The 20967-nt window shown below is 40.6% G+C and overlaps 1 protein-coding gene across 1 annotated transcript in view; it reads left to right on the top strand.

Moving 5' to 3' along the window:
* LOC100024342 (zinc finger protein 420-like) overlaps nt 1-20967 on the top strand; it is a 67917-nt gene that overhangs the window by 20847 nt on the left and 26103 nt on the right. The window contains exons 3-4 of the mRNA XM_056820919.1: nt 510-636; nt 3127-3222. Coding sequence (XP_056676897.1) covers nt 510-636; nt 3127-3222 — 223 coding nt within the window. The remainder of the gene's footprint in view (nt 1-509; nt 637-3126; nt 3223-20967) is intronic.

Here is a 20967-nt window from a genome sequence, read left to right on the forward strand (position 1 = left end):
ATCTATATAAGAGTATTTCAGATTTTAGGAACATTATTAGAGAGTTCCTTTTTTTGTTTTGTTTTCTTCTCATTGATCATTTGTAATATTTTCTACCTAGTATACACAGTATATACTACCTTCACAGGAACTCTTGAAATTAATGTTCTTACCAGATCAATTCTGAGTTTTGTGCTGTGGAGGAATTTCAGATCACCCTCTCTATTTCTCCTCCACAGAATTTCCTATATCACTCAGAGAGAACTTCCCATCTCCCTGATTCCATAGGGAAAATCATTTCAAAGTGAGACACTTCTCCAGGTTTTTCTCTTCACAACATGATTCTTACTTTAGACATAAAAAGATTTTGTTATTATTCTTTTGGGTTTTGAATGACTGATCTCCAATGCTTCGTTAGGATTTTGGATAAAAGCTTTACATACTTTAGTTATCTCCAGGCAGTGGATGAGGGTTTTAGTAGACAAATTCTGAGGGTTAAGCCCTAAATTTTGAGACTTTTGTCATCTTAGGGCTCATTAACATTCAAGGATGTGGCTATGAACTTCACCCAGGAAGAGTGGTGCCTATTGGACCATTCTCAGAAGGAACTGTACCTGGAGGTCATGCTGGAGAATGTGCAGAATCTACTCTCTGTGGGTAAGGGCCATTTTCACTGTTAACTCTGAATCTGCCATTAAGGGAATGTCTATTCCAAGCCAGATGTACAGGATTTAATAGCACAAGAAAAATCTAACCATAGAAAATATCTGAGAGGCATAGAAGAGCAAAGCATATGCTGAGTTGAGGATAGGCATATAAAAGTCTCCACATGCAAAATATCAATTAATAATTAGAATTGGTCTCAGGTACTGGAAGAGTTCAAAAAGGAATTAAAAAATGAAATGAGTGAGGTGGAAGAAATCTGGGGAAAATAAATGATAGTATTGCAAAAGGAAAATAAGAGGTAAAAAACAAAAATTGGTTAAGTACCAAAGAAGCAAAAAAATCTAATAATGAAAAGAGTAGTGTTTTTTAAGTAGTGCTGACTAACTGGAAAAAGGGGGTAAAAAAAATCCAATGTAGAAAAGAATTCCTGGAAAAGTAAAATGGACCAAATGGAAAAGGAGGATCAAAAGGTCATGGTATAAAATCCTTCTTTTAAAATTAGAATTGTGCATACAGAAACTAATGACTTCTTGAGACATCAAGAAACAATAAAACAAAATTAAAGGAATTAAAAAAGAGAAGAAAATATGAAATATCTAACTGAAAAAACAAACAAACAAAAAACCTCCTGACCTGGAAAATAGATCCTTGGAAGACAATCTGAGATTCATTAGACTACCCCTCCCCCCAAAATGGCCTTGAGGTCCTATTCTATGAAATTATCAAAGAAAACTGCCCTTGATATTCTTTAATCATGGGATAAAAGTGAAATGGAAAGAATCCATAGATCTCATAGTCATTCCCCAAATCACAACTCCCATGAATATTATAGCCCAATTTAAGAACTTTCATGCTAAGGAGGTAGTACAGTACTCAGCTAGTAAGAAACAATTCTTACATCATGGAGTCTCAATGTAAATTTTATAGATTCTAGGGAGTTCTATATTAAAGGATCAAAATGCTTAGAATATGATATTCTAAAAGGCATGGAGACTGGGTTTATAACCGTGAATTACCTACCCATCAAGATGGACTATATTCTTTCCGGGAGAAAAATCAGTATTTAATAAATAATGGGGAGAGCCAAGCATTACTAATGAAAAAAAACAGACCAAAGCAGAAAAGTTAACTTCCCAATCCAAAATTCAAAAGAAACAATAAAAGGAAAATAAGAAAGAGAAAACTTAAAAATGATTCAAGGAGATTAAATTTTTCATGTGCCTAGTGGAAAGATGAGATATTTGTCACTCTTAAAATTTCTGTCATTATCATAATAGTTAGAAGAAGTATACCTGGACAGTAAGTGTGTAATTCAAGTGTTAAGGAAGATATGTGAAAAAAATTTAAGGGTTGGAAAAGAGGATAGCACTGAAAGAAAATAGAGAGAAGTAACATGGGATAAATTATATCAAATAAAGAGCCTTGGGAAGAAAACTCATTACAGTTGAGGGGATGATGAGGGTATTGACAGGCAATAATTATTAGTTATCCTTATTGAGAATAACACTCATAGTAAGTGGGGTATAGAATCTTATCTTATTCTGTAGAGGAACTGGAGAAGAATAAGGAAGGTGATTTAAAATGGACAATAATATAAGGGAGGTAGAATAGAGGGAGTGATTAAAAGGGAAATATGTGAATAGAAAGTAAAAGGTTAAGGTGCAGGATTAAAAGAAGAAAACAAGAAGAAGGGGAATACTGAGATAAAAATCATAACTTGGATTATAAATGAGATAAACACATAAAAAATGGAAGCAGATAGCACAGTGTATTAAAAATCAAAATTCTGTGATATTTTGTTCAGAAGAAACCCATTTGACATATGCAAGTAGACATTTAGAGAGTAAAGGTAAGGGGACTGTTATTTCCATAACCACATGGAAATAAAAAATGAAAATATAAAACTAGGTCACAGATAATTCTGCCTACACTAGCAAGTTTATCCTAATTCCACCTTCATTCTTCCTTCAAATCCCATTCTACCTGATGGGAATGGAAAAAAGGTGAGTCAGTATTTCAAAATATCTCTTCTATGTCCTCTACTGGTCATACTGGAGTTCATAATTATTAATTTTGCAACAGTCCTATGAATTTGTTACTCTTATTGCCCTTACGTCAAAATTGAGGCTACTGAGAAAAACATTTTAAAAGACATGCTGCCCCTTATGATCTCTCTCTGAGCTTGGATTAAATTTGGTCTTCTGGTGCCGAGTACTCATTTCTTATCACTTCAGTAGCAGTTATCATTAATTTCTTCCATGTAATGGAGGTTGTGGAATGTGCTTATTCTTCTATTACAGAAGGTAAATATAGAATTTACTGATTGCGAATGGTTTCTATGATATTCACCTTCTTGCAACTATCCCAAGGGTGAATACAACAGAAGTGATTCTGTAGACCTTACTTTTTTTCCCACCCCCCCCTTTCCTTTCAGAAGGAATATTTTTTTTTCTCCCGTGATCCCTTTTTTCTTATGCCCAGGTCTTCCAGTTCCTAGAGAATATTATACCTCCTATTTTCAGCAAGAGAAAGCACCATGGCTGCTAGTACAAAAAGGCCCCAGGAACTCCTCTCCAGGTGAGTGAGGTTAAACCAGGTGTATAAAGACTTATGTCAAAAGACTTTTATCTGTTGTAGTGAAGAGAGTGCTAGACTTGGGCACTGGCAGACCAAAGGCGAATCATGCTGTTCATTTTCTAAAAGATGGATGAGGGTAGGGAGGTCATGAGACATTATATATTGTAATCTTCAACGAAGATGAATATATTTGTATCTGTGCACTAAATAGCATTAGATCATTTTAAACTTTCTTAATTTTTAAAACATTTTACCATGTTTACATGATTCAATTTCTTTCCAACCCTTCTTCCCTCCCCTCTCTCGGACTCAATAAGCAATTCCACTGGACTATATATAAACGTTATCACCTGATACCTATTTTTATATTTTTCAATTTTGTAGTAGAGCAATCTTTTAAAACCAAAACCCCCCATCATAAACTGTGGTAATGGTACAATACTCTCTGCTAAATAATAGCTTTATTGAGAGTAGGCCTCACAGTAAAATCTAGACTCTGGTCAAGATCAGAACCTGAGACCCAGAGGAATAGGTTTATGCCAAGAAATCGGATGACACAGTGACAGAAAATACAATCAAAATTAAAATAGAATGGAATCTTTCACATGGGCACTTCTTAATTAATGATGCAAGTGCTGATTAAGCTAGAAAGTGTAAAGAAAAATCACTATGGATGGTAACTGTTGTCTATTATTATCCTGACCTTTCCAAGGCCTCTGCAAGAAGGGGTTGAGGGTTAATTGTTTTTCTGTTGACAATTACTATGAAATACTCTGAGTCAGCAGTTGGGTGCCTCTGAGTATCTTGTTATACAAAAAAGAGTAATTCCCCACTCGAGTCTGACTATCTTGTTATACAAAAAGAAGCATGTAGTGAACTAAGTGGAAAGTTGGGTTATTGGCTTCAAGTCAAAATGCCTGTAAACAAGATTTGATATCACGCTAAACTTTATTTCGTTTTTAGCTCATGTTTATAATTGTTATGAAGTAAACTATATTATTTGACTATTAACTTAAGACTAATGTTATTAAAATAATCTTAAAGAGTGATTCTATTATAATCATAAAAGTTATTCCTTACAGCACAATAGTATTCCATCACCATCATATATCACAACGTGTTCAGTCATGGCTCATTGAAGGGACACCCCCCATTTTCCAATTTCTTGACACCAAAAAGAGTTGGGATATGCGTATTTTCGTACAACCCTTTTTTTTAATTAACTCTTTGGAATACAAACCCAGTACTGGTATTGCTGTCTCAAAGGGCATACATTTTTTTAAAGCCAGTTGGAAATAATTCTTACTTGAATGTCATAATGTTGTTGCATGTTGGAACAATTAAATTTTCCTTTCAGAGTATGTAGAGAAGGAAATATATATTCCATTTGTATTCCATTTTGAAAAGTACTTCGTTAGAGTTAAAGAGTGAAATTATTTTTGTGCTTAGCATACAAAATTTACCAGAAATCACCATGTGATAGTGATAGTGTATCCAAAATGATGAGAACAGAGTATATGGAATGTTACCTGATGTTCACAAAATTATAGCAATAATGAATGAATAACTTTTTAGGAAAGACTGAAAGGGCAGTGGATAAAGACTGTCCAATATGGACGACAAAGCATACTCAGGCAAAGGGTTTTGGTTGTAGTATAGCTGTAAGGAAGTTGTTCAGATCATTCCTCCATTCTTTACTAATTACATGAGTTGTGAAGTTTGATGAGAATCTTTGTCTTGCCTGTGTCGTAGGTTCATTGTGAGATTTCATTGTTATTATTTGTCAAAGTATTTTTTGACATATATGACATATGACAAAGAGAAAAATCATCCATCATGCAGATATGACCAAATAGTTTATCCAAAGACTGTTTCTACTTGTTTAAGTTGAAAAACTCCTTTTTGCCAGGAAAAATAGGATTAAAACCAGTTTATTTTCTGTCATCAGAGAAAATAACTTAATTACTCCATGTGTGTGTGTTCTTCTTCCTGCTGTGTTTATATCATAATTTGTTTTCTTCAGAGGCAGAGACTAATTCTGCAGTGAAGCAGATTTCAACAAAACTCAGGATTTTTGTGGAACAATCTGAACCTGATAGATGGATGAATGGGGGTTACCATGACTTCATTTTGAGAGAAATCTGTGACTCTGATATGAAGATAAACAAAAATCTAAAGAGTGAATGTGAATTTGATGACCGTTCAGAGAAATTCAGTCAATGTTCAGTATTAAATCAGTATATAAACATGACTTCAGGAAATGACTCTTGTCGGGAGAGTCAATACAGCAAATGGTTTCCTGAAAAAAGTAGGACTTGTTCAGTTGAATGAGAAACTTTCTGAAAAGCCCATGTCTCAGGGTAACCTAGGAGGAATGGCCTTTAGCTACAGTTTACACTTCATTAGCCATCCAAAAAGTACATGGGTAGAGATGGTTTCTGTGAAGGAAGATGTTGAGAAACCTTTCTCAAAATTCTAATCTTGCCACACATCAAATAATCAATTCGGGAGAGAAACCATTTGAATGCAAACACTGTGGAAAGGCTTTCACTGAGAGGGGATCTCTCACTAGACATCAGAAAATCCACACTGGAGTATGAATGTAAACAGTGTGGAAATGCTTTCATGCAGAGTTGCTATCTTGTTGCGCACCAGAGAAGCCACACTAGAGAGAAACCCTATGAATGTAAACAGTGTGGAAAGGCTTTTATAGAGAGAAGATATCTGGATAAACATCAGAGAATCCACACTGGAGAGAAACCTTATGAATGTAACCAATGTGGAAAGGCTTTTACATGTAGCAGCTCTCTTGCTACACATCACCTAATCCACAGCGGAGAGAAACCTCATGGATGTAAACACTGTGGAAAGGCTTTCACAGAGAGAAGATCTCTGGCTAAACATCAGAGAATCCACACTCTAGAGAAACCTTATGAATGTAAACAATGTCAAATGGCCTTCAAAGAAAGAGGATCTCTCACTAAACATCAGAGAATCCACACTAGAGAGAAACCTTTTGTATGTAAACAGTGTGGAAAGACTTTCCAGCATAGCAGATCTCTTACTACACATCAACTAATCCACTCTGGAGAGAAACCTTATGCATGTAAACAATGTGGAAAGGCTTTCACACAGAGAAGTTATCTTGCTGCACATCAGAGAATCCACAGTGGAGAGAAACCTTATGAATATAAACACTGTAGAAAGGTTTTTACATATAGTGGATCTCTTGCTAAGCATCAGAAAATCCATTCTGGAGAGAAACCTTATGAATGTAAACAGTGTGGAAAGGCTTTCATATAGAGAGGATCTCTCACTAAACATCAGATAATCCACAATAGAGAGAAACCTTTTCTATGTAAACAGTGTGGAAAGGCTTTCAAACATAGCAGATATCTTGCTACACATCAGCTAATTCACACTGGAGAGAAACCTTATGAATGTAAATAGTGTGGAAAAACTTTTCCACGTAGCAGCTCTCTTGCTACACATCAGCTAATCCACACGGTACAGAAGCCTTATGAATGTAAACACTGTGGAAAGGCATTCACACTGTTACAAGGGAATCACTTTAAAAGACTGATATATATTAATTTAAGGTCACCAAGGAATTCAGCTATGTAATTACTAAATGAAAACTCAAGTCAGCAGTAAATCTTTTATGGAGTTTAATTACAATAGGAGTAAGAAAGGAATTAGAGATAGAGAGAGAGAAAAAGGGAGAGAAGGGAATAGGGCTTAAATACCCCTTCTGTTTAGGCTGGGCCAAAAGGCCCAAGCCCTTAGATAGCTGGGGCAAAGAAAAAAGATCAGTCCCTATTACTCACGTTACCAAAATGGAGAAACAGTCTCAGAGGCCCCCACTTTCAGCTTCCTTCAGAGCAAGCTTCTCAGAGCCCACACAAACCACACCGACCAACTTCTCAACCCCCCTCGAGTCTTCAGACCCCCCTGATCTTTAAGGAAACCATCCAAGTTGCCTCCCCTCAGTTCTCACATCTACCAATCACTGTCCATCAATTTCCCTGTGCCAATGGAGGCTCTAGCTTAACCCAGGACCGCCCAGAGGCTTTGCACATGTCTGTTGAAGGTCATATTTTCAAATGATTAAATCTTTGCTCCTTTGCTACAGCCCTTTCTAAATCCTGTTAACCTGAGTAGGGTAGAGATTGGAATAATTAAATTTTGATCTAGGCTGCAGCCCTTACTCAATCCTGTTAGGACTGAATAGGGTGGAGATTGATTCCAAGTATCTCCATTGTATCAATTCTAAAATCAATCATGACTCAAAGAAATTCCTGTTCTATGCTTAAGCATAGGTCAAAGTCCTTTCCATTGTTCAGCAAAAGGTTTCTGTCCTAAAGTAATCTTAAGAAGGGAAGAGAAGGAACCTCCCATTCCAATGGGGTTCCCATTCCAATAGACTATCAGTAAGAAATTTTCCAAGTATGAAATATCCCAATGGTGAAATTTCCAACATTTATAAGTCTATGGAATTTTGAGGTTTACAATCCCCCCTGATGATCATTGGGAGACTAGTCTCCCCATTGATCATTTAACATAATCATTTTATAGTTCTAAATTCACTTCTAACTAAAGATATACACAATATTCAATTTTCTAAGAGAAATTAGAATAGTGAGAGAGGAAATAGAAAAGAAAAGAAAGCAAAACCAATGTTTGCTAGGCGCATTGACAGAAAGCCAAATTAGGGGCAGTCCCTTTTGGCATAAATGTGTATAGTTAAAATAAATGTTCAATCAAAAGTTCAGTCCAATCAATCACATCCAAAGTTCATTCTTGATCTTCTTGATGAAGTGTAGGTTTTCGGCATCTTTCTGCAACAGTTCATTCTCTGGATATAAAAGTTTCAAGCTTCTTTCTTGAAGATCTTTTCTCGAACAAAATCAAAATCTTTGAATTTTTTATAAAAGTAAAATCTTAAACAAAATTCTTGGATTTTTTCAAAAATTCAATTAAAAAAATTCTTAGATTTTAAATTAAAATACAATCCCCCCTGAAGTAAGTATTTTAAAAAAAATATCAAGTTTAGCTCAGAATGCAATGTTCAGTTATGGGGGTGTATGTGTCAATTATCAAAAGAATAGAAAAATAATCAAAAACATAAGAAAAATTCAAAATAGGCCTTGTATAGGTCCAGTTTAAAGTAATTTCTATCCCACAAGTATGTAGGACAGAATGCAGTAATATTTCACTTAGCCATTTGTAGCCAAGACTACAGGAAGTTGCCATAATATAAGAAGGAAAGAATTAGAATTCTATTTTGATGGGGAAAGGTCATTCCCTTGTCTGATTTTTTTTCCTTCAGAGATAAAGGGAGCCAGCATGATAGTCAAGCTTTGTACTTGTTTGAGTACTTCGTAAAGAGTGTAGATACAAGGAAGTCCTACGACTTAAACATAAGTTAAGCGTCGCAACCTCAAGTCTCACTTTAATATTTCTTGTGTGCTCTATTGGCACTATTCAGGTTTAGTCTGTGCTCCTTGTTTTTATCCCTTTTCCTGGAATCAGACACAAACATTAATCACAGTCCTATAATATTTTATCAATAAATGGCAGGTTCCCATAGTTTAAAGCTTTTAGGCATATATTGGTATTATAGCAAGAGTATATATATTAACTTGTATTACTGCAGGGAAAAATAATATTAATATTAATTATGTGTACCTTCAGTACAAAAATGAGAAAAAAATCAAATATTCTGATCAAAAAATAAAAGAAATAAGAAAAAATAAGAAAAAATCAGTAATTCAATATATTCTTGAAAAAAAACAGCATCCATTTGTCTATGGATTATTATCTCCAATTCTTATGATAAGATAAAGTCACAATTCATATGATAGGTTAGAGTCAATCAGTCTCAGCAGAAGATGCTTTCTTCACATGTGAGCAGTCACAGCCTTGATTTGGTTCTTCAGGGCATCCCCCACCTTTTTGACCCTGGGGTTCTTGGACCGGTCCCACCAGGTCTTCCCTCTGTCCTTCCTGGCTGCCCCAGGCAGCAGCAGTAAAAGGCAGAGAAACGCGACTGACCCCAGGGGAAACATCCGGCGGTGGCCTTGGCACATCTGGACGTCAGGGGATCCCACTCAGCCCCAAGTGCTTTCTGAGACTGACTGACAAAGGCACATCAAGGCCCCGCGGCTCAGCTCGGTCCTTTTTCCACTTCCTTTTCATTATAGGAGAGTGATAAATTTAAATTATCTGTGGTTGTTAATGTTAAAATTAATCCAGGTCCTTCTATGGCTGCTAGTTTTGCAGCGGCATCTGCTCGGTCATTTCCTCTAGAGACAGGGTCAGAGCCACCTGTATGGGCAGAGCAATGAACTACAGCTAGGGCTTTAGGCAGTTTGAGAGCAGAAAGAACTTCATTAATAATTTCTGCATTAGCTATGGATTTTCCAGCTGAGGTTAAAAATCCTCTTTGGAGCCATAACATCCCGACTGAGTGACAAATGCCGAAAGCATATCTAGAATCCGTATAAATTGTTGCCTTTTTATCCTTGGCAATTATACAAGCTTGTTTTAGAGGTATGAGTTCTGCTCCTTGAGCGCTAATGTTAGAAGGTAGTGAAGCTGACCATTCAGTGGCAAATTCTGAGACTACGGCAGCTCCAGTGTAACGTATGCCATCCCTCATAAAAGAGGAACCATCGGTAAATAAAATCAGATCTGCATTGTCTAAGGGAGTGTCCAAGAGATTATCTCGAGGCTTTTCTGCCATGGACACTAATGTTTCACAGTTATGTTATGGTTCTCCTGAAGTAGGTAAATCTGGAAGCAAGGTGGCAGGGTTAAGAGTTGAACAGCGTTTCAAGGTAATATTTTCACTATTTAATAAGGTTATTTCATACCTTGTAATTCTCTGATCCGAAAATGCCTGTGTTCTATGTTTTATCAATAATGCTTCAATCTCATGTGGGCACATTATTGTTAATGGACATCCCAATACTAAATCAACAGTTTTTGTTACTAGTAAGGCTGTAGCAGCTACTCCTCTAAGGCATGGTGGTGCTCCTGCTGCTACTGGGTCTAGTTGGGCAGAATAATAAGCAATTGGGCGCTGAGAAGGTCCCAAAGTCTGAGTTAACACACCAGAGGCTACTCCTCTTCGCTCATGCACATATAAAGTAAATGGCTTGTTGTAATCTGGGATGCCTAGAGCAGGGGCAGACATGATAGCCTTTTTTAGATCTGATAGAGCTGACAAGTGTTCAGGCCCTAATTTGAGGGGTTCAGGAACCGAATCCTTTGTTAATGCTATAAGGGGTTTAGTGATTTCCCCATAGCAAGGAATCCATTGTCTACAAAACCCTGTTGCTCCTAAAATTGCTCTCAGCTGTTTCTTAGTGGTAGGAGCACTCAATTTTTGAATGTTCTCAATTCGTTTTGGAGAAATATAACGAGCACCCGCAGTCAAGATGAATCCCAAATATTCTACTTTTTGGAGACACCATTGAACTTTATCCTTAGAGATTTTAAGTTCTCTTTTGTGCAATTCCAAAAGAAGGTGTTTGCTATCTTCTTGACATGTTTTTGCATCTGTTGAAGCCAAGAGTAGATCATCTACATATTTGATTAATTTGCTATTTTTAAATGTTATATTGTCTGTGTCTTGGCTCAAAATTTGCTGAAATAAGATCGGACTTTCGACATAACCCTGTGTCAGCCGACACCAGGTATATTGTGATCCCTTCCAGGTGAAAGCAAAAATATGCCTGGAGTTTTCATGTATTGGTATGGAAAAGAAAGCTGAACACAAGTCTACTACTGTAAAGTATGTAGCTGTGCTAGGAATAGATGAAATAATAGTATGTATGTTAGAAACTACGGAGTGTCTCTTTATAACGTGATTATTCACTGCCCTTAGATCCTGTACAAATCTATAGATGTGCTTGCCATCGGGCCCTTTTTTTGGTTTTTTAATTGGCAGGATGGGCGTGTTGTATTCAGATTTGCAAGGGATTATTATTCCCTGTTCTATTAATGAGTTAATAACTGGTGTAATACCCTCAATTGCCTCCTTTGAGAGGGGATACTGAGGGATAGAAGGAGGTGGGCTCGATTTAGTTTTTATCTGCACATGAACAGCAGATTTAAGTAAGCCTACATCAGAAGAAGATGTGGCCCAAAGAGACTCCGGTATATCTTTAGGTATTTCAAAAATGGAAGGCTCTTTTGCCTCTTGGTTTTCCGAGAGAAGTACAGGGAGTAAATTTAAAGATTCCTCTGGTACTTCTAATGATAATGAGCCATCTGGGGAGCAGGTTATTGTGGCTCTGAGTTTGCATAGAAGGTCCCTCCCCAGCAAATTGAAAGGGGAGTCAGGCATCAAAAGGAAGGAGTGTTGTACCTCTCGGGGTCCTACAGACACCATTCTAGGAGGAAGTCTTTTAACTCTTTGGGTTATTCCTGATACTCCCATTACGTTCTCTGAGCCAATAGAATAACATTGTAAATCAGGTGTTACCCACCTTTAAGGTAACATGGGGTTTATTAGTATGGGGAGGGCAGTGGATAGGGACAACGGGTAGTAGGACATCAGGGTCCAGGAAATCAAAGGTTGTATCCTCTGATTCCTGTGCCCCAGCCCCCCCCCCGGACACCATCATTGTGTTTGGGATATTCCTTGGGCACCCCCCTGAAGGGACCTCTCTGAGGGTCATCAGTACCTCGAGTATTTTTTGGACGAGCTCCATTTCTCATATATTGTTGTTGTTCATTATCATTATAATTTTCTTTAATTGGAACATTGTCATTAATTTCCCAATTCCTATTTCTATAATTCTGGTTTCTAAAGTTCTTATTTCTATATTCATTATAGTTATTTCCATAGTCATTATTATAATTTCTAGAATTCTGGTTTCTATAACCATTATCATCATTTCTATAGTTATTATTTCTAAAACTATTATTAAACTGTGTATTCCTTCCAAATATCTTAAGAAAGGTTCTACAATCCATCATATTGTGGCCCTTCTTCCCACAGAAGTGGCAAGTAATGGATTGATAATTGGATTTTGGAGAGGGGCAATTGTCGTTGGTTCATTATCATGCCCACTTTCTAATTTAGTTATCCTATCTATTAAATATCTTATTTTTTTCTTCATTTCCCCCATATCATCATTATTTTCTCCCTCCTTTTCTTTGTTTCCCTTTAAAACATATATAGCTGTTTTTCGCAATTCTTCAAGGTCCATATCTGACCATCTTGGGCATTGTGTTCTAAAATAATTTTTAATTGCTTTGCAAGAATTGTTTACAAAGATTCTTCTAACTTGTCTTAAACTACTCTCTTTAGTTAAGTCCCAATCTAAGTGGCTCGATAATTCTGTCCATAAATCTGGAGGGTGTTTCGTCTTCCTTTTGCTTAATTTTTTCCAGTTCCATCCACTTATCTGTACTGTCTGCACATTCCTTCATGGCCGTGAGGATGGCCTCTCTACAATGGTATAGTTGTAGATAATCCTCAGGATTGTTATAGTCCCATTCGGGATCCTGAGATGGCCAATGTGCTGCATTACGCCCCCGGGTTTTGTTGACATGAGCAATTATTTTATTTTTTTCACGTTCACTTAAAAAAGCCTGTAGTAAGCTCTCAACGTCCTTGTAAGACGGATTATACTGAAAAAATATGTCTCCCATCTTTTTTGTTACTAGAAAAGGATCTTGTTCATATGTGGGGATATTTAGTGTAAATTCATTTATTTCTTGGGGAGTAAACGGTATCCTATGTCTTAAAGTCACCACATCCCCATTCCGTCCTATTTCAGGTACTTCTCTTAGAGGAAACAGGCCTCTAGTTGAATTTTGTACCTGTGGGTCAGTTTGACAAGGACAGGTTTCTCTAGGAGGACAAGATCTCCCTTGCATTGGAATTTGGTTTTCTGTAGGAGAGGGAACATGAGAAACTGGGATTGCAGGGGAAGGGTTTTGGGGATTAAATTCAGACAAGATTTGCACTACACGAGAGAAGCAATCTGTTAACTGGGCTATAGGGAAGGTGTTTTCCATCTCTATTTCAGGGAAGGAAATTTCCTCATTCAAAGGTTCAGAAACAGGTCTGTTTCTGGTAGAGTGGTTGTTTGCCAATTGATCCTGTAAGAAACTTTTTAGATCTTCTAATTAGGCTTGCATTTTATCCTCAATTTTTCTTATTTTATCATCTCTAAATATAGTATTGAGGATTACAAAAATGACAGTACCTATTAATATAAAAATTTGGAGGTATCCTTCATTCCTCAATGCTCCTACTTCTTCAGCTGCCATATAATTGTCAAAGAATGTAGTACTCATTTTTATATATATATTTTGTAATTTCACAAAACACGTGGGGAGCAGGGCAAAGCAACAAACTTTCCACAGGGTTTTTTTTTTTCTAATCCAGGAAGTTGTTCCTTAAGGGAAAGGATATTTAGAAAGAGCTCTTCCAGCCAGGACTTTAGAGTCCTGTTGCTGAGATTTAAAACAGCTGTTTTCTGTCTATCAGAGTCACACAGCTGGGAAGTATCCGAGGTCCGATTTGAACCCAGGACCTTCTGTCTCTAGGGTTGGCTCTCAATAAGCTGAGCTACCCAGCTGTCCCTTAAGATTAAAGGGAAGAAAAAGAAAAAAAACTGCTGATTCCAATTTAACTTAAGGAGAAAAGAGAAAAGAGAAAAAGTTTTTTATACTCACGTGTTCTAGCAGCTGTGTCTTTAAGCCAAGTTTTTTGTTAAAAAAAAGAGGGACTAAGTGGTGAGACGGTATAGTAAAAAAGCAAGGAATTTCAAAAGTTTATTGAGAGGATTCTTTAGACTCCCGTGTGGTCAGCCACAATGTTACAAGGGAATCACTTTAAAAGACTGATATATATTAATTTAAGGTCGCCAAGGAATTCAGCTATGTAATTCCTAAATGAAAACTCAAGTCAGCAGTAAATCTTTTATGGAGTTTAATTACAATAGGAGTAAGAAAGGAATTAGAGATAGAGAGAGAGAAAAAGGGAGAGAAGGGAATAGGGCTTAAATACCCCTTCTGTTTAGGCTGGGCCAAAAGGCCCAAGCCCTTAGATAGCTGGGGCAAAGAAAAAAGATCAGTCCCTATTACTCACGTTACCAAAATGGAGAAACAGTCTCAGAGGCCCCCACTTTCAGCTTCCTTCAGAGCAAGCTTCTCAGAGCCCACACAAACCACACCGACCAACTTCTCAACCCCCCTCGAGTCTTCAGACCCCCCTGATCTTTAAGGAAACCATCCAAGTTGCCTCCCCTCAGTTCTCACATCTACCAATCACTGTCCATCAATTTCCCTGTGCCAATGGAGGCTCTAGCTTAACCCAGGACCGCCCAGAGGCTTTGCACATGTCTGTTGAAGGTCATATTTTCAAATGATTAAATCTTTGCTCCTTTGCTACAGCCCTTTCTAAATCCTGTTAACCTGAGTAGGGTAGAGATTGGAATAATTAAATTTTGATCTAGGCTGCAGCCCTTCCTCAATCTTGTTAGGACTGAATAGGGTGGAGATTGATTCCAAGTATCTCCATTGTATCAATTCTAAAATCAATCATGACTCAAAGAAATTCCTGTTCTATGCTTAAGCATAGGTCAAAGTCCTTTCCATTGTTCAGCAAAAGGTTTCTGTCCTAAAGTAATCTTAAGAAGGGAAGAGAAGGAACCTCCCATTCCAATGGGGTTCCCATTCCAATAGACTATCAGTAAGAAATTTTCCAAGTATGAAATTTCCCAATGGTGAAATTTCCAACATTTATAAGTCTAAGGAATTTTGAGGTTTACAACACAGAGAAATTTTCTTGCTGCACATTGAAGCATCCACACTGGAGAGAATCCTTATGAATATAAACAGTGTGGAAAGACTTTCATACAGAGTGGATCTCTCACTAAACATCAGAGAATCCACAGTAGAGAGAAATCTTTTGTATGTAAACAGTGTGGAAAGGCTTTCAAATATAGCAGATATCTTGCTACACATCAGCTAATCCACACGGTACAGAAACCTTATGAATGTAAACAGTGTGCAAAAACTTATCCACGTAGCAGCTCTCTTGCTATACATCAGGTAATCCACACAAGAGAGAAACCTTTTGAATGTAAACACTGTGGAAAGGCTTTCACACAGAGAAGTCATCTTGCTGCACATTGTAGCATCCACAGTGGAGAGAAACCTTATGAATGTAAACAGTGTGGAAAAAGTTTTCCACGTAACAGCTCTCTTGCTAAACCTCAGCTAATTCACACTGGAGAGAAACCTTATGAATGTAAACACTGTGGAAAGGCTTTCACACAAAGGAATCATCTTTCTGCACATCGGGGCATCCATACTGGACACAGTAATCATGAAAATGAACAGTGAGGAAAGGCTTTTCCACGAATCTACACTGTAGACAAACTTTTTGAATGCAAAAACATGTGGAAAGACTTTTAAACAAAAGGGCTCTCTTGTAGTGCATCATAGAATCCATTCTGGAGGGAAACCTTAGGAATGTAAAGACTGAAAGGCTTTTACACAGAGAAGTGTGGAAGTGAGAAATTGGGAATGGTTTGTGGAAGAGATGGAATAGATGGGACTGCTGACCTCTCATTCGAACGAGAACATTTTGTTTGGAATGTGACCTTGAGAAATCTTTGGAGATAGGATCTGACCACCAGATGTCTGGAGTCTCTTGGCTTTGGGGACAGAACATAGAGGAGTCTCTTTGCTTTTGAGACAGAAGTACAAAAATCCCGCACTCTTGATTTCTTTGCTTAAAGAATCTATCTTTATGATGAACTTAAAGATCTATCAGCCCATTTCCCCAAACTGAACTATATTCCACCGTCCCCCAGCTAAGACTTATTCTAGTATAATGGAAACCTCAAACCCTCTTTCCTTCCATTTATCTATTTTTCTATTCTTCCCCCCCAAAACCCCTTATTTAGTCTTAGAGAAGAGAATGAGTATTTTATTTGAGATATCATGAACTCACCCTGAGTTGATTTAGAAAGACCAATAGAAGAGGCAATTGGATGGGAGGGTAAAGGGAGAAAGGAAGATTAATAGCCCTGATATTTATTTACCATTTATACTTAAAATAATCACTTATTACAAATTGGCGCCCTGAATTGACTGAATTCACAATCCTGAATATATTATACAAGAGGAAAGCAGAAAAAGACAAAAATGTTTAATCAAGTTATCTTTGGGGTGATTATACTAGCAGCTATTGCAGGATATTGGATATGCAATATCCTATATAGTACAATGACAAATATGATTTTAGATCCAGTGGGATATATAGCTAACACTACAACTTTTATATTAATCATGCCTTTTCCAAAAGATGTAATATTTTGGGAAATACTGATACATCTACATTGTTATGGCTTCAATGCAAACTATCACCTACATGAAGAATGTTTATAGGTGTTTAATTCCTAAAACTACAGCACAGATCATGGTAATGGATACTGATTTGGAAACACTGGTTAAGAACATGTTTGAGGAATTCTTAAAGGCAAAAGGGCTCAATCAGATAAAGGATAAGGGAAATGGTCAGGCAACCAATGCACCTAACGATAAAGGAAGGCCAAGAACACAAAATTGGATGCAAAGGGCAAGGACAAGGACACCAAGGCAAATGACGAGGCTGAAAATATATATACACTTAAAAACATTACCAAGATATCTGATACAGCTGGAGTGTTGCACTCCAAGGTTCATAAGCAGTTTAATATTCAGGAATTAGAGTCCATGCAGAAAAGGTTTCCAAAGTTAATATCTGAGCCCCACAGAACACATGGAACTGAAATGTACTTTTTGTATTTTTGAACCCCGTTTTGAGGATGTGCAATTTCTTGTGGCATAGCATTTTAGCCCCCATTAGCATCACCAATTTATTGATAAAACTGGATCAGAAAGCACTCCGACAAGCTGACCAACAGAGGAGCAAAGGGAGGACTTTGATTTCTCTAATCATATTAGCATGACCTATCTAAGGAAATGCAGCAGGATTTACTTCAAGCCCTTAAAATGTGTTGCTCAAAACCAACTGCTTGAGGAAAATTTGATGGGATGGTGAAAGACGAGGGAGAACATCCAGCTTCATTTATTGATTGATCAAATATTGATTTCTTTATGAAACGAATCTGGTTTTCAGCCGATGAAAGATCTGTATTTTGGCAGCAGGCCTTTCCCAGTCATTGCAGTCAGTGTAGGGCTTCTCTCCAGCATGGAGTCCGATTTGTCTTTCCTTTTTAAAATTTCTTTAGAATATTGATCCACGGTTCAAGGATTCACGTTCTTTCCCTCCTCTCTGTAGCCCCCCTCCAGAGCCAACCCACAGCTGGAAGGGCCTCACCTGTTCCCAGACAGGAAAAGCTGTGTAGGAGCCCCAGACCAGCAGGAGTACTGGATTGGGGAAGCTAAAGTAAAGCCCTCTGAGAAGCCTATTTTAGAAACCACAGAGCCCGCCCCCAGCCCAGGCCCTGCTCCAGTCAGGCTCCACCCCTTCCTTGATCTTCCTTTTGCTTCCCAGAAGGCTTTGCTTTGAGGTCTCCAGGCGTGAAGGGGCCCCTCCTAGGCTTGTCATTGGTTCCTCGGGGACCTCGGGTCCTCCACCCACTTTTTGGCGGGAGGAATCTAGTCCTAGATAGGAGCCTGTGCATGAATAGGGGAAAGTTGCCGCCTGCCCCTGAGCGCTTCTCCTAAGGGTGTGTACTGATCAATACTGTTCTTTTTGTCTCCCTCATTATTGGAGGGGGCTGCAGAAGCCAGACCCCTCCTCTCCAAGACCATGGGGTGCTCTGAGGGCGGTTTAGGGGGGGCCGGGCGGAGTAGGGACGTAGGTCAAGCTTGGCCTGTAAAGAAGTCGGGGTCAAAAAGGGTTCTGAGATGTCTGAGCCCCGGAAAGTCCTATTGCTCACCGCTAGGGGGAGCCGCGGAGTCCCTCGTCCCCCCAGCCTCCTCTCTGCCTTGTGCCCAGAGCAAATGAAGGGGACCCTGAACATGTCCAAGTAAACCCTCTTTAAGCACCACAATAAAACTGACTGGGGAAATCATCACTTAAATAGAGCTTCACTGAGAGAGAAATGGGGGCGGCTCAAGCCACTGACGCCAGACAAATGCCCTCCCGGAGAATCCTGCGGCCATCCAGCCTCCCAGAAGGCATTGCGGCAGTTTGACGGGGCTGCAGCCGGAGGGCTGAACAGCTTTCCGAGGGCTTTGCAGGGGGGGAGGAGACTCCGGGGCGGTTCTCAGAGCCGCCTTTGGGTGTGACCCGCTTCTCCAGTCCCTGCTCCCCGCACTAAAGTGGCCCCCCAGCCTGGGAAATCCAGGACAGCCCCGGGGTGCTCTGGGCGGTGGAGGTCTGTAGGGCCCTGTCCGGGAGACAATCAGGCGCTGCCGCCCTTCTGTGGGGCTCGACAGAGGGAGGAGGAGAGTCTCGCGTCGGGCTGTGACGGAGGTCTGGGATGGCCCTGAAAGGCCGTTTTCTCCCAACGAAGCCGCTTGTCTGTGCCGGCGTCTTAGCAAGTCTCGTGGCTGTTATTAGAGCCTCTCTGGGGTAGTTGGATGGAGGTGGGGGGGATGCAGCCAGGGCTGAACAGCCTGAGCCCAGCAGCTCTGCAGACAGACACACCCTCTTTCCATCAGAGCTCAGAATCTGGGTTCAGTGACTGCTGCTGCCTTCTCTGGCCTCCCAAAGGAAAGGAGGAGGTTCCTGGACCTCCCTGAGATCAGTGAAGGGCCTTGTGGGCTGGGAGAGGTGGTAAGGGAGACCCTCCTCAGCTGCCTCAGAGGCCCAGCAGACCAGAAGGAAGCAGCTCTTCCCCCCCCCCCCCCCCCCCCAGATCCTCTCTGGTCCAGCTTCTCCACAGCCCCAGACTCAGCCTCATTCTCTGGATAGATAACACAGTGGGGGTAACTGAGGCAAAGGCTGGGGAAGGGACTTGCCCAGACTCCCCCCTAACCCCAATGGGCAGTGTCTGAGGCCACGTTTGAGCCGGGATCTTGGGATTCCAGGCCCAGGAAGGCAGCCCCGAAGTCACCTAAACATGGGGAGAGGGTTGGCCTCTCCTTTGGGGAGTCCCATGGGTTCTCCTCAAATCAGAAGGAGTAGTAGAATGTTCAGAGAGAACTCAGGATGAGGGGAACCTGGGGGTGGGGTTGCGCCTGCTCCTGAACTGTCTGTCTCAGTTTCCTTCTCTGTTAGAACCAGGGATCCAAGAGCCACTTCCCTGGGAGAGCAGAGAACCATTGACTGATTAGAGGCACCGGCTGTGTGCCAGACTGTAATCTGAGGCAGTTAAAGAAGCAGCGGCGCTGGGCAGGTAGGGGAAATGGGGGTGGGGGGAGAAGGCTGCAGTCTCCCAGGTTAGGGAACAATTCTTTTATGACCCCTCCCCCAGCGAGTCTCTACATGGTTTGCCCTAGACAGGACTCCATTTCCCAGAATGCCTGTGCAGGTCTTGGTTATCGCCGGCCTCCCCCGGAGGACTCCATTTCCCAGAGAGCCGGTTCCCTCACTTCCCCCTGTTCTCGGCTCCTCCCCAGCGGGGTAGCATCCGGGCATACTGGGAACTCATCTGGCCGGTCTCAGCTCCTAGAAGACTTGCTGCTGTGCTTCTAGGATCTTTGCTAGGTGAGAGGAGGAGGGGAGGGAGTCAGTGGTGCAGGCGGTGGGGTGGGGGGTCGTGGCTCCCTGGGGCTCCCTGCTCTGACAGCTGAGACTTTCTGCTCCGTAACTCCAAGGGGAAGACCCGGGTGCGTCCTTTCCGGGTTAGTGAGCCTGGGAGTGTGGCCGAAAGCATGTACGCATGTGCAACAAGCCGGGACTGGCTGAGGTGGTGTGCCGGGCTGTAAAAGTGTGTGCTGGGTGGAGGGGAGAATCTGAGTGTGTGTGTGTCCATGTGTGTCCCAATGGGAGATCCTAGCGCCACCTCCCCGGCTGCGGAGAGCATAGATCCATCGATCCGTCAGTCTGTCCTTCAATCAATAGACAGCCATTAGGAACTTTCTGTGTGCCAGGCTTTCGCCTGAGGTATTTTGTAGGTTAAAGAAGAATATGGGTTGGGCTGGAAGGCAAAAGGGGAGGAGGAGGCTGCAGCCCCCGCTCCTCCCTCTACCACGACTCCTGGAATTCCTGTATAACTCTTCCCCTAGCGTGCCTTTAAACCCAGGGACCCAAACGGGACTCCATTTCCCAGAATTCCTTATGATTTCCCGTAAGCCATGCCCTTCTTCCGGTTTACTACATTTCCCAGTATGACTAGTTTCCGATGTCCCAGAAGTCTTGGCAGCTCCCCCTTTGTCTTTCTGGGAATTTCCTTTAGGTAGTCTCAGCTCTTTGAAGGCTCACCATTGCGGTTTTTTGACGACCCCCCCTCCCCTTTTATGTGAGGCTTAGAGGGTGTCAGTGCGCAGGCGCGGTCCTCGCTCTCTGCCTTGGCTAATGAGACTTTCTGCTCCCAACTCCTGGGCCTCAGGAAGAGTCCAGTGGTGCAATTTCAGATTCCTTAGGTGGGGTCGGGAAAGGCGCATGTGCAAGCAGAGAGGAGGGGCAGGAGCCCCTCATCCCAGTATAAATGCTTGTGGTGGGGGGAAGGACAGTCTTTGTGAGTTTATCCTTTTCTGACCATCTCGTGTCAGGACCACAGAAAAGGGACAAACACGGAAGTGCCTGGCTCAGGCCAGAGCAGCTCTGTCTATACCAGGAGCCATGGCGGGGCTTTGCCCTCCCCCAGAGGAGCG

This window comes from Monodelphis domestica, chromosome 3, assembly GCF_027887165.1.
Source record: "Monodelphis domestica isolate mMonDom1 chromosome 3, mMonDom1.pri, whole genome shotgun sequence".
Lineage (NCBI taxonomy): Eukaryota > Metazoa > Chordata > Mammalia > Didelphimorphia > Didelphidae > Monodelphis > Monodelphis domestica.